General features: G+C 51.0%; 4 protein-coding genes across 4 annotated transcripts; 2 read left to right on the forward strand and 2 right to left on the reverse strand.

The window, feature by feature from the left end:
* Positions 1 to 145: 145 nt before the first annotated feature.
* On the forward strand, positions 146 to 2,490 carry NEUTE1DRAFT_121796 (uncharacterized protein; the record flags this gene model as incomplete). The annotated part of the gene is made up of 4 exons (XM_009852182.1): positions 146 to 171; positions 388 to 474; positions 1,340 to 1,413; positions 1,467 to 2,490. 4 exons carry the CDS (start codon positions 146 to 148, stop codon positions 2,153 to 2,155), a joined length of 876 nt encoding a protein of 291 aa, XP_009850484.1.
* Positions 2,491 to 3,009: 519 nt separating this feature from the next.
* Positions 3,010 to 3,993, forward strand: NEUTE1DRAFT_62159 (uncharacterized protein; the record flags this gene model as incomplete). Its single annotated transcript, XM_009852183.1, has 3 exons — positions 3,010 to 3,117; positions 3,224 to 3,255; positions 3,516 to 3,993. 3 exons carry the CDS (start codon positions 3,094 to 3,096, stop codon positions 3,811 to 3,813), a joined length of 354 nt encoding a protein of 117 aa, XP_009850485.1.
* Positions 3,994 to 5,394: 1,401 nt separating this feature from the next.
* Positions 5,395 to 8,384, reverse strand: NEUTE1DRAFT_80843 (uncharacterized protein; the record flags this gene model as incomplete). Its single annotated transcript, XM_009852184.1, has 2 exons — positions 5,395 to 5,445; positions 5,592 to 8,384. 2 exons carry the CDS (start codon positions 8,361 to 8,363, stop codon positions 5,395 to 5,397), a joined length of 2,823 nt encoding a protein of 940 aa, XP_009850486.1.
* A 3,926-nt stretch (positions 8,385 to 12,310) lies between these two features.
* Positions 12,311 to 14,033, reverse strand: NEUTE1DRAFT_62163 (Chitin synthase export chaperone; the record flags this gene model as incomplete). Its single annotated transcript, XM_009852185.1, has 2 exons — positions 12,311 to 13,637; positions 13,707 to 14,033. The coding sequence occupies 2 exons, from the start codon at positions 13,945 to 13,947 to the stop codon at positions 12,802 to 12,804; spliced, it is 1,077 nt and encodes a 358-aa protein (XP_009850487.1).
* Positions 14,034 to 14,044: the final 11 nt, after the last annotated feature.

The raw sequence follows: 14,044 nt of genomic DNA on the forward strand, positions 1-14,044 counted from the left end.
GCTCAGCGCTCGAAGGACGGAACGAACGACGAAACCCCCAACCACACAAAACGAACGTTGAGAGAGACAGCCACAATGAGTAGCTCTAGGTTGCCCTCAACGGCCACCCAGAGGCAAAAGGTGGCCCAGTTTGTCGCGGTCACCAATGCGTCCAAGGAGAATGCGCAACGGGTGAGTTCAACCAAAGTCCAATGTCCAAGGTCCAATGTCACAGGGAAGGATTAAAAGAGACCTCGGAGAGTGTTGTCCCGCTGGGACGCCATATACCCGTCTGTCCGACTGTGCGAGTGCGACTATGAACAAGAGTGCAAGAAGCTGATATTCGAACTTGGATTACAGTACCTCCGAAATGCAAACTACAGTGTCGAACTTGCTGCGAATATGTAGGTCCCTTCTTCCGTCCTCGTCCCTTCTTGCAACTACCGACTTTACCCCATGTGCATTCGCAATGTTGCACGGCGCACCGCATACCGTGTGTGTATCACTTCGAAATCATACGTTGGAATATGAGAGGGAGGTTTTGTTTTGGGGCCGGGTCGAAGCCGGCCACGACGGTCGTTCGGGTCGGAACTCCCTACAGCTCCCTACAGCTACAAGCTGTTTACGACCAATGAATACTACAAGGGATCAATGTCCCGACACAATGTCTTATTAAAGGGGACATATTGTGGTTTTTCTTTCGGGTCATCGTTTCTTTTGTCAACTGTCAGCATTGGTTTCCAACCCCGGGTTCTTCTTTTCTGATTTTGTCGGAAACCATCACAAGAAGGGAGATGAGGGAGGCGCCGAAAATGCAACCACGCAACCAATACGCATTTCAATGCACACCGTGGTTCTCCAGTGGAGCCCCCAACTCAACCTTAATGTCATTCCCAAACGAAAGAATGCGACACCCCTTTCCCATCAAAGGCATTTATTACCACTTTTGCGCCTCAAGATGTCACCACTTGGCTCTTCAGATACGAAAAACATGTTTTCGAAACTGTTTGGTTCTTGTTTCCGAAAGAGGAATGGACGCAAACCCGCAAAGTCGGCTACTCCAAGCGAAGATGCGACTGAGACTGACGGGAGCCACTCACAATCACAATCTCACCCCCGATATTCCCGAACGGCGGACAACGTGCCTGAGCCTCTTCAGTTGGAGGATCTGCCGTCTACAAAAACTGTCATACCGACTAGCAATGAGGAGTTGGGTCCACGCATAGATCCCAAGGGAATGTCCACTTCACCCTTGGAAAATGCGCCGGAAATAGAGTCCGTGATGGCTTAAGATGCCTTGCTTATTGATTTCAGATTTTATCAGGTTGAAAATGGAGGACTAACCTGACTTCGACTACAGGTATATGAACGATCGGGAAAGGAAGCGAGGCCCAGATGATGCGTTGAATCAGTTGTTTGACCGTCTGGTCGGCGGTATGTCTCTTTTCCCTCTGCCTCTCATTCTCCTCGTACTAACATCTATACAGACGAGGACCGAGCAGCAGCTGGAGCCGGAAAACCCGTCGAGGCCATCGGCGCCGAAGCCGCCCAAGCGTATATCTCCTCCATGGGCGCCAATATCGAAAACGTTGAAGCTTTTGTGGTCCTCGAGATCGTCCGCGCCGACTCCATCGGCCAAATCACTCGCCAAGGTTTTGTCGAGGGGTGGTCCTCCATCTACCTCGATCACCGCATTCCCGCAGACCAGGCCCACCACAGAAACTACGTTCGGATGTGCATCCAAAACCTGCCGCAAAACCCGGCTTACTTCAAAAAAGTCTACCAGTTCGCTTTTGGCCTGGGTAAGGAACCTGCCCAAAAGGCACTGGAGAAGGACGTTGCCTTGGTATTCTGGGATTTGTTTTTGGGCACCGAGTCTTCAGATACAGGACTAGGACCGAGGCCGTGGAAGAGCAAGAACGTGGATTGGCTGGGTGCGTGGAAGCGGTTCCTGGCGGAGAAGTGGACAAGGAGCGTCAACAAGGATATGTGGAACCAGACGCTGGCGTTTGCGGAGAAGACGATGGTGGATGAGACGCTCGGGTTCTGGAACGAGGATCAGGCGTGGCCGGGCGTGATTGACGATTTTGTGCTTTGGTGCAGGGAGCAGGGGATTGCCAAGGCGCCTGCACCGGGGGCAGCAGGAGGGGAGGAGATGGATGTTGAGGATTATTAGAAAGTTGGTCGTGAGCATCCGTGGGAGGAGTGTAAGGATGAAGTCAAGTGGGTGGATGTGGTTATACGGGGGGAGCCTATGAGGATGTTAGTGAGGACTCATTCGCCTTGGCGAAGGGAGGATAAGAGGGGTTAAGGAGAGAAGCAGTGAGGGCCATGCTATTGCCAGCGGATGGTGGGAAGACTTTGGGGGCTCTCATGGCAGTCTGGCTTGCATCTATCATCTCTGATGAGGTTTCTACCATTGCGGTAGAGCGGCGCATCGAAAGACCGGAGGTTGATTCACGATGAGCAAAGAATACATTTACACAGCGCATTTCCGGATACACAATACCGATAAGAGCATGCATTTACAACCTGAAGACCATTCAAAGGTGCATGAAGCGGTTGGGAATGTTTTTGGAACAAGTCTGCTTTCTCATTGCTTCTAGACCACATTATGACCCTTTAGGAACTTTTAAAACAGCTTTTCTAGAGGACCATTACAGCCAACAGATGTCTCTACAATCACCGAGGTGACAGTTGAAGAGTCGAGTAAACAACCTCCCTCCCACCCTTGATGAAGTGTGTACACCCCAATCCGGAAGGCGGTCAACGCGGCAGAATCTCGACCTTCTTCCTGGACCCCACAAAAATTTCCAAGCAAGCGGCGGCACCCGGACACCCGCTCGCAACCAACCCGCTGCGGCACTGCGGCACTGACGGCAACACCCACCACGCCCTACAGTACTTGCTGAGCCCGGTCACAACAGCAGCCACAGCGGTACCTACCTGTTGGACGGGACGGGTTCAGGTGTGGGGCTCCGAACTTCTTATCGACGTCGAAGGTTCACTACTATACGCGCTTTCGGCCGGTCGCAATCGCATCGCATTGCGAAACATCTTTTTGCGTTTTACTTTCCCGAGCCGATTGTCCGCCGCCTCAAACCACCAGACAAGATGTTGTATGAGACTATTGGTATTGTGAGTTTTGTCCATTTGGAAAGAATCATTGGGGATAGAAAAAGGAAATGGAAAGGGAATGGCAGAGAATAAAGACAGTCTTGCTAATGATTGCACTTGTGAACAGGTCCGCCCGGGCAACATCGCCGAGGTGAAGGAGTATGTACTTCCCCTTCTATTTGTTCCCACTCGATGATCCGACTGGAAGAAACTCCCTCCGTCTTTCCTTTCCCTTACGAACCCGAACCGACCCGAACCGACCGATCTTTCGCTTGTCTTCTCTTCCACCACATCATCAACCACCTACCTACTTACCACCCACCCCGACTTTGACTCCGACTCCGAACCCAACCCAACCATACATCCTAACCCCAACCTTCCACACCTCGTCGTACTAAACAACAAACAAAAAATTACAGACTCGTCCTAACAGCCGGCAAACTCATCCTCAACCAAGGCGGCGTCATCCGCGACATCAAGAACTGGGGCACTTTCCTGCTACCCCGTCCCATCTCCACCAACCAGCAGCGCCATAACCGGGGCCACTACTTTGTCATGCGGTACGACGCCAGCATCGCGACGCACGAAGAAGTCCGACGCACCATGAAGGCCGACCCGCGCGTGATCCGCACGGCGAACGTGAAGCTGGGCGATGGCAAGCTGGAGACATTGTCGAGGTTTGGGGCGATTCCTTGGAGGAGTTTGGAGGAGGCGTAAATCACATTCAAGATTAAGCGGGTGTGGAATGGAACGGGGCTTGTGTGTCTGTCTGTCTGGGAAAGGGCACGGAGATAACCTCTGAGGGAGGGCGTGGGATGATGTACGATGTAAGATGGAAGGATGGATGGACAGATGGATGGGAAATACCAAATTGAATCAAATCGACATGTATCCATCTCATCTACGTACCGGGTTGTGACACAAAGGGGGTCGTAATGAACCAGACCGGACAACATATATGGACGGATAGATGGCAGGCATCTCTATACCTTTTTCCCTCCGTCGACAGCAACAATAAAAACGACCGAAACACCCACCAATAACGATCTGAGCCTTCGATGAGCAATGGTACATCGTGAACGCACGACACCTGGACAGTAACATGGAATACACAGATACAGACAGGCAGCATACGTATCCGAAATCTTCATTGCGAATGGGTTGCGGAACCATCCATACCCACCAGGTTGAAGGAAAGAGCAACTTACTTCCCTTTCGACCCCGTAACGGACCACCGTCGATCAAGAAGTTCTGGTGTGAATTACGGTGCACCCCAGACAGTCAGACATTCGTATCAGACAAGCCAGCTAGAGAAGAAGCTTCCGGACCCGTCTTTGTTCATGTACGATAATGCATATGGAATGTGATCCGTGAAAGAATACAATACCATATTCAGTTCCTTTGAAGCAAGTTCATCGGCCCGGCTCGGCAAGGATGGCTTGGGATTAAGACAGGTCCAACACGATCATATTGTACACCTAGTTTTTTTTATGGGTGATCGTTTACCACTTGAAGCGCGGGCTCTCACTTGAAACTTATCCTTGCTTCAGTTACCACACTTGTATGCTACACTACCTCCCGCTATCAAATGTAGATGATAGATTCTCTCGACTTCCTGGCTAAACACTATGATATCAGTCTCGCCGACACACGGAAACAGAGGCATGTTCACATCACCCCAAGTCAACGCACATCCAGAACCGGGGCTCACTAAAGCGAGTTGAATGTAAACCATCTCTATCAATTATCTTCCACTACTTTCCCTCAACTACCTAAATAATGAATCACTCCAGTCTTCCCTCTCTCTTCAGAACGAAAATTTTCAAATCCAGTCTTTCCACCCACCATACCAGCAACGCCCGGAACAAGCAAGCAGTAAACTGACCACCACCACCACCACCAACCCCCTTGACGCTGTGTATATATCCCACCACTTTATCCCGGCGTTAAGAACTTAAAGAGGCCCGGTAGTAAATGCAAGGATGAAAGAGGAAACAGAAAAAACTAACAATAAGAAAAACATAAACTCCCAAACTCCATACCAACCAACACAACGCCAGCAGAAGAAAACCAGGAAAGTCAGGAAATGCAGTAAAACCACGATCGGCCGATCTATGGATCGAGGCCACGCAAACCAAGAGTGCCGTGAAGCAAAACGTCTGGAACAGAAGAATGAGAAAAAAAAAAACCAAGAAAAACATTCCCCTCCGCCAGCTTTATAGCATGAAACACCTTTTGACGCGCTTCACAACTTCCCCCCTGCGCCTCACCAATCATCACCCACCGTATTCCTCACGCTCATGGGCAAGCAACCATAGGTATTTCTTGTTCCCCAGAGGATTTCAAAACCTATTCATCCTCATGCGGCAAGACAACCGAGTCCATATCATCCCAAGCTTGTTCCACGTACGCCCTATACAGACAGCAACACCTCAAACGTCAGTAACTCATCGCATCACACAACTCAGAATATATAAAAAAAGAAAAAACAATACGTACGCAGTGCTCCTCACCACCCTCTTCCCCTTCTTCACCAAAAAGCTCAAAAACCTCCTCTTGGTTCTCTCCCGCTTAAACCAAGCCAAGACATCCCCCCTCGACTCCTGCGCCTCCTGCGATTCCTCGTCCTCATCCCCATGATGACGATGATGATGATGTGCATCCTTCTTCACACTAACCAAAATCTTCAAACACCCACTTCCCTCAGGCGCATACACCACCTCCTCAATTTCGTCCAACCTCAGATGGAAATCAATCGGCTCCTTGTAGACGCCCCACGTCACGCGACGGCCCTTAACGTCTTTGAGGACTTGGTGCTCAAAGCAGTTTTCCTCTCCGCGACCCGTCAAGTCCTCGCCGGCGCCCAACCAATGCCAGTATTGTGTTATACCAGTGTTGGTAGTCATTTCCCGGTGACGAACTTGTAATAGCCGCCAGTCAACTTCTGTAATCTTATCGCCCGAGTAGGAGTCGTCCGAGGTGTAGCCTTCGTAGTAGAGGTCTTCGGGGGGAGCCTGGATTTTGAGGGTCACGGAGGGGGAAGGCTGGTGGTGTTTGGCTGCGGGAGGCTTGGAGATCGCATGGGTTGGATGACCCATTTCTTCTGAAGTAGAGGGTGAGGAATGGGAAGATGGGGCTCTTGTGTCGGCGGCTTGATGGTGGTCTACGACACGAAGTTGTTCTTCTGACTGGTTGACAGGGTCATCTGTCGCGGGAACAGCAGCAGCCTTCCTCTTGGTCCCCTTGGTCGCCTTTTTGGGAGCTGGTCCATCTTCTCCCTTATCAGCCATCGTGGGCTTGTAGCCCCTCGGCCGACCAATATTGCCAAACCCGCTCTCGCTGCGAAGTAGCCGAAGCTTGGGGTCCGAGTAGAGGTTCTCCACCGCCTTGCCGAGGTTGAACTTATCGCCCAGCTCTTCGTGGATCTCGTGCAATCGGTGTCTAAGCCATTGTGAAGGCGAAACGTCCAGCTGCTTGAACCTCTTGAGTTCCTCCAGCACCTGCACCATGCGGTACAAGTTATCATAGCCTATGTATGCTTTGTTGATGAGGTGCTTTGCCATGAGCTGATAAGGGTGGAACTCTCCCTTTGCCAGAAAGTCCAAAACCAACTTGCCCCTGTTTTGTTGACGACCAGCCAGATATTTTGTCGACGCCGCGCCGCCCTCGTTTTTCAACTTCTCGTACTTCTCCGACCACTTGGCGAGTTGGGCTTGGATCGGCTCTTCGAGCGCGACCCATTCAGGATCCCAATAGGGATGGTCGGGGCCGATCCTGGCAAGGGGAACGCCGCGCATGCAAGGGGGGTCGGTGAAAACAGTCCCGTCGTCACGGAGGGCGAGGTTCGCTTGGTTGATAGGAGGAAGATCTTCTGCGTGATCGCTGTCGTTGGGCGCTGGGCTGCCTTCCAGGGGCGTTGGGGCGATTGAGTCGGGCTGTACACTGGACTTGCGCGTGCTCGGAAGGGACTTGCGCCCTGAGGGCAGTTTGGATCGTGCTGGCTGCTCATCTCCGTTGCTAACCACCTTGGTGGTCTTCTGGCTCGCCGATGTGCCATTAACAGCTTTAAAGCCACTGGTAACAACGGGAGCTTCCTGAGCCATCTCTCCGTTCCCGGCCTTTGGGTTGGCTTCGGCCATGTCGTGGTCTGCATGCTTAGAAGCACCCCAGCATCCCTGGCGATTCCACTCGCAGTTACCGCACCGGGGGAAGCCCTCGGCATCCAGGATGATACATTGCGGAAAGACACCTTGGCGAGTTGTGCACGACGCGCAAGGGGTTTCCTGAACATGACCCGTAGCCTGAATCCAACAGCTCAACCACTTGGCGCCCTTCTTGTCGCTCGGTTCGTAGACGGTTTCCAATGTCTCGGCGGTGAAGTTTCGTCCCTGGCGAATCTGTACGTGGCGCTTGATCGGTTGCTGCTGGACATGCATAGTCAAGTGATTCCTCAAGTTGATGGGCCGCACATGACCAACACATGTACCTGCACCATTATAAACCTTGGGCAGTTTATCCATGTCTACGGCCTTTCCATCCAGTCCATTCTCAGTCCTCTCCTTCTGCTGCTCTTGTTCATTGCGTAGTTGTTGCTGGAGTTCTTGTGCCCTGTCGTGCTCCTCACTTGGTGTCCTACCGCCTTCCCTAGGCCGACTAGGCAACGCGTGCCGTTGCCGTTGCTGCTGTTCCTCTCTCAGCGGCGTCTCCCGCTGCGACGACAATCCCGAAGTCGAGCCACTCCCATTGCAAAGTTCACCACCGGCCATAGAAGCCACGCCCTGGGCCTTCTTCGCCAACATGGCCAAACCTGCCGGGTCCTGTCCTTTCTCGCCCGATGCAGCCTTCCTCCTGTTCTCCTCAAACCAACTCCTCTTCAACTTATCGTCCCTCTCCCTCTCCTCTCGAATCGTCTCACACCTCCTCTTCTGATCCTTCTCCTTGGTCTTCCTCTGCGCCTCGATCTCCGTCCATTGCTGATCAATGGCTTTGAGTTGCTCCAGCAGCTTGACCCGCTCTTGACCGAGCTTCAGCTGGCGATCAGCTAGTTCGGATTCCTCTCGGGCAAAGGCCTCGCACAGCTCGGCGTCTTCGCGTTCGCGGTTGGCGGCGGTGGAGGCCCAGTACTTGGCCATGATCTGGTCCCAGGTTGTGGCGTCGAGGTTCATCTGGGTTTCTTCTTCTTGTGGTGGGCCATCGGCACCATTGGTGACGATACGTGTGGAGCTGCTGGCGCCGGTTCCATTAATGTTGGGGTTGCTGGATGCCATGGTGCCGGCTCTAGCGGGAAGGGCAAACGGTGGCATGTCGCCTCCCTTTCCGCTTGCGGGTAGGGTATACAAGTGATATATGTAATGGGCAGGTGAGGTCCGATCTAGTATTATGTCCTGCTAGGCAGAATGCGCTGGGTGTCCTACTTGGCCGGTGTCTTGCGGTCGAAGCTGGAGAGGACTGAAAAGATCGAGTTAATAAAAATGCATATGAGGCCTGCACAGCAAGATTGCGTGAATGAAAGTGGAGGAAAATATGTGATCGTGGCAAGGTTAGGAGAGAAAAACCAGGTTGGGCCAGACTCGGATGAAGTGGTTTGTTACCTATACGGTGCTGCATGTGATGGCACGGCAGTGAGATCGCAATATTGCGTGGTATACTAGTCTAATATTCGCCCTCATGCACTTTCTGCGCCAGTTAGAATTGCGGTTGAATACACAGGGGCAAAATCCAACTTCGGATATGGCACACAGGGAGAAAAAAAAAAACAGTCGGAGAAACAAGAAAGAAAAAAAAAAAAAAGGAAGAAAGAGGAAGAAGGGGCGTGCGAGTGGTGCGGGCAATTACGTCCCGGATGGGGTTTTATTACTCTAGGGGGGGAAACGGTGAGATCAGACGGCGGCGGCAGTATAGATAATGTAAGTAGATAGATAGAAACCTACTATGTATGCCCTGTGCACAAGCCGAAGTGATAGGAGATTGGGTACGAGGCGAGTAAAACCCAAATGGTAAGTGATGGATGAGGGATGTTGCGGTGATACCTACTTAGGTAGTTGGAGAAAGAGATAGGGTGAAAGAACAGGTAGGATATTGGAGAAGAACGCAAAGGGCGGTCCAAGGAATCCAAGAGAAAAAAAAAAAAGTTGATATATGACACGCAAGGCCAAAAAAACAAAACAGCAAAAAAGGGTATTAGTAAAAAGGGTGAATGGGGATTGTAGGTCGCGCGGTACAAGTCAAAGGTACCCGATCTTGATGATTTTTTTCTCCATTTCCACACGGTCAGTTAGGCTGCGCATGGAATGATTTCCTATCATTACGAGAGCTCTCCCCTCCCCTCTATAGGACTGCCGACTGACTGACTGATGAGACAAGGCAGCTGCCGTGTGCGCGCATGGACATACGATAATTAGTATTGCTTATTAGGCCCTATTACATATGTGCTGGACCTGGGCGCGGACGTGTGGGGCGTGGATTAAAGGGAATGGGATGGGCAAAAAAGAGTGGATTAGATGGTGGTTTTGGAATTCCAGGTATCCCAGTGTTTCCCTATAGTCGAGTGACCGGAGTACCGGGCGCATATGTAGACTGTGGTGTTGGTACCTACCTCTACTACCGTGTGTGCTGTCTGTCAGGCTGTCTATAGGTAGGCACCTCAGCTAGCTGCTGTAAAATCAAATGGAGTCGAGGGTTGTCCTGGGGGAAAATTACCGAATTGCTTGATATTTTTAATTTGGGCGGCACTTCGTCCTTGATTTGGTTGCACAAGCCCGTCCGGGCGTATAGGGGGGGTGAGGGAGGGGCCAAGCTAAGGGAGAGACTAGTCGGGGACCTAGCAGATTTCCTAAAATGGGTCAAGGTTGCACTGAATAGGGAGGGATTCTCACAATATCAATACGACTAATCATCCGTCATTGCTTCATCCGTTCGCACTGTCATCAGGTAAAAGACACCACGAAAGGACAGATAGTCCCGACTAGCCATGACGAGTAGTGGGCGCTGCAGTGAGTCAAGTGCCGTGTGCGGAAAACTCGGATTTCCTTTACGCAGGGAGAAGTGACGGACCAAGAGGGAACTAAAATGCATTTCATGACTGCGGCGACTATTCAACAGCTCGCCTGCCCACCCCAATTGATGGCATCGCATCCGACCCGAAAAGCGCAGAATAGAATATCAGATGCAGCACGAGCTGATGACCGAAAGAAGGAACCGCCAAAGACCAAACAACCGAACCGATATCGACCAGACAGGCAAAAGGAAAGAGAGACTGGACCCAGCAACTGGATGGATGTACATAGTAGATATATCATCGGGCGAATAAGGACCAGGGTCCCACCGCAAACGAGTGAGCATGAACTAAAATGATTTCCGTGACGTATTGATCCCCTAGCCTTCATTCACTTCACTTGTATTGTATCCATCCCTCCAACCGACAATGCTGCTGCTGCTGCTGCTGCCAAAAGTGACATGATAATAAAACGTGAGGTGGAACGGATCGATAGTGTGTTGTGCTTTAGATGGTGCTCGGGTACTATTTCCAACGCAAACTGATCAATAAACAACAACGCTCCTTCCAAAAACAAGACAAAAAAAAACGAAGCCTCGGCAAGCTGGAAACTCCGTGTCCGCAGGTTAGTTTCACATAGTCGTATGGTCGCGCCGAGTAGGAAAGCAAATCGGGAGGGGGGAAATAAGGAGCGACCGGGACCCGTCGTATTATAGTTCGCAAATGTCGCAAAAAGTCGTAAATGTGCAAATTACCTAGTATTACCTCCCCGGGTCCGCCCTCCCAGACAAAACAATGAGAACAAAAAAAGGAAACCATGATATGACTGGCGGCCAATTTGAACACACAACAAAAAGGCCCCAATGTGACATGACCGTCCCAGGTGAGGATACGATCAACGTCCAGGCTGACGGCGGTTTCCTTTCCTTTGCTTTATATCTTCAGAGAAAAAAAAAAGGAATTTGCGTAGCGTCAGTTGAAAGCTGAGATCTGCTTCTAGCATGAGAGCGGAGAACTGTGTGCATTGTCTCCCACAAAGATACACATACACACCTCATTAACATTGGCACCTTGTAACATTGAGACCAAGCTGCTGTCTAATCTAACAAGCAAAAAAGGGGCTGCTGGCATACATACTTTCCTACTACCTCTACCCAGCGTGAAAAGGGTCGGGTGGCCTGTAGTACATAACAAGGTCATGTATAATTATACACTTCTGAATGGTACATTACCTTGCCGAGCTTGCCTAGGGCTACCAAGGGACATGGCCTCTCACGCCACCAGGCTACTAGAGAAACAGTGTGTATCACATAAGGTAAGGTAAGTACAGGCCACCACCCCCTGTGAGGCTCGGGTTCATGAGTATCAGCATTAGGTACATCCAATCGTTGGAGTCATCTTACAGTGGGAAGGAAGAAATAGGAACGAACTGTCCTTGCATTTCACATTCCACTTGTGAAAGCATGTCGATGATAGCATCGCCGCCGTCACCTACCCACCTACCAACGAAAAAACTTGTGTGGTGGACAGACCTCAAAGCTACACTACCTAGAACACGGAAATCGCTAATCGTAGTACACTACACTACACTACACTAGATCATGAAGTTGCAGATCCCCAGTCTACGGTACATACAACCTGGAAAACCAACGCTCAACTTCTTCACTCTGGTAAAAAGAAGCCATTAAATTCAGCGCAAACAGATAATAAAGCAACTGAAGCAAGTCTGTAAACAGATAAAGGCCGATACAAGATGCGTCCTATCGCCCTTTGAACGCCAATGCCAAGACCCTGAAACTCCGTCTAGAGCACAACCTAATTGCCCTCAGCAGCTTGTACTACGTAATCTTTTTAATAGGTAGCTTAGCCTTCTCGATTTATCGCCCTCGAGGCTTACAGTGGCTGCAGCTAAATGTCAGCTTGGCTTGCACCTTCCGTTCATCACCATCCAGCCGCCCCCCCCCCCCCCTAACCCACAACCTAAAGTTTTGCAAATCCCCCAAACGCCATTACTACTACTTCTTGTATATGTATAATGCTGACCGTGATTACTGTAGTAGTCAGTAAATCTGCTCAAGGCATCTCGGTCTTCGTATATGATTACACTTGGCACGGGTTATCATTCGACATTAACCTACAACAAAACTCGAAAAGTTGATCAAGCAGCTAAAGACGCGCGGAATACACAAATGTAAAGTGGTATAATGCTATTAATGTCTTCTTGTAAGAGTATTATTATAAGAGAAATATCCTATCAGGTTAGGTAGTTAAGTGTTCTCGTCGTCGTCGTCGTCGTTGGACAACCACATGTCCCATGACAAACGTACGTACCCCCATTTCAACATCCTCCGTCCGTTCTCCCGTGATGAAATGCCATTAACGCCGACCAAAAGAGAGAAAAAAAAGAAGAAAGAAAAAAAGAAGGATGAATTACCAACACGCTGTCTGTTGGGAATGCTTCGCTTGCTGCTCTCCCACCAGAAAAACCCCCGTACCGAAAATCATAAAAGATAGCTGCGTTATGCATTTTTGCGCCCGCCCAACCAAAACAAGCAAGCAACATGACAAGAGTGCCGTGAGCACATGGTATCAATCAACCGTCTGAAGACACATCCACAATCCATCCCTTTCTCTGTCCATGACATCCATCTCCTTCTCTACACTTTTTTCTTTTTTTTTCCTCAACATGTCCCCAGGCCGTCTCAGGCGTTCTAATACCTCAAGGACTGCCTGTTGGGACTAGGCGTATACCCATGACTCTCCCGTCTGTGATGTCCCCCCTCATAACCGCTGGCGCTCGCACCACTTCCCGTTCCGGGTCCGGAAGCATAATGGCCCTCGTAAATCGGATCCGCATAGACCGTCGCCCTCCTGTCCTCCTCCGGACCCTGTGGCAGCAACTCCTTGACCTCCCAGTTGTTCATCCTCGTGCCCACCGAAAACTCCAAGTCCTCCTTGGTGATCGAGTCCCAGTACTTGTACACCATCATCACGGCCAGCAAGTTGCACGTCGTGGCGAAGAAGAGACCGTCCAGGTAGTGCGAGATGCCCTCGCAGATGGGCGAGCTGAACGCGTAGAGGATGACTTGGCCGGCAATGAAGAAGAAGAGGCCGAAGGCGATGTCACCCAAGGGCCAACGGTCCTGAAGGGTGCGGGTAACGAGGATAATCTGCATCACTACGTAGAGTAGGAGCTGGAGGGCGTTGAGAAAGTAGAGGACGACAAATATGCCGACAGTGTTGGTGGGACCCAAGCCGGCCCAGGATTTGAATGTGGCAAGACCGACGAGGAAGGAGATGACGAAAGCGACGAAGGAGCAGAGGCGGAGCATCCACAACGAGAGAGGGGTGCCGTCCTCATAGAGCTGGAAGCCGACGAAGCCGTTGATCACTAGGCAGGTGACCAAGGCGGAGGCGAGACCAGCTTGCACGGCGACGAAGTAGGGATAAGAGCCCGAGTGCGGGGGGATGACGCCGGCATCGATACAGAGGGAGAGGAAGGTGAGGATCATGTAAAGGTAGAAGAAGGTGGTGATTTCTTTGCGGCCTGTGGGACACATTATCTGGTTAACAAGCATTCCTTCCACAAGCTAGGTTGAGAAAAATAAAGACGTACCAACAGCAGTAAACTTCCCCCTCACATGCAACAACATGACCACCGTCATGACTAGAGCAACAATGTGCATCACGCTTGCCGCGCCCTGGAAGATGATGGTGTTGGCCACCTCAATGTTGCGCGCATAGCAGTCCGGCTCAATGCCGACGCCGCTGGCAATCGATGTTATCGGGCCAACTGACGCACATAGAGGGATAGGCGCCATGCGACATATGCTACTGAAATCTCCAAATTTGCCCATGGTTGGCAATATCTAAGGCCGTCGAGGGCCGGGTCAAGCTAAGCGTCGTTCGGCGAGGGTTTCGTGGGTGTCGTCGGGTCCGGGAGAAAAAAAAGCA

Source organism: Neurospora tetrasperma, assembly GCF_000213175.1.
Source record: "Neurospora tetrasperma FGSC 2508 unplaced genomic scaffold NEUTE1scaffold_3, whole genome shotgun sequence".
Lineage (NCBI taxonomy): Eukaryota > Fungi > Ascomycota > Sordariomycetes > Sordariales > Sordariaceae > Neurospora > Neurospora tetrasperma.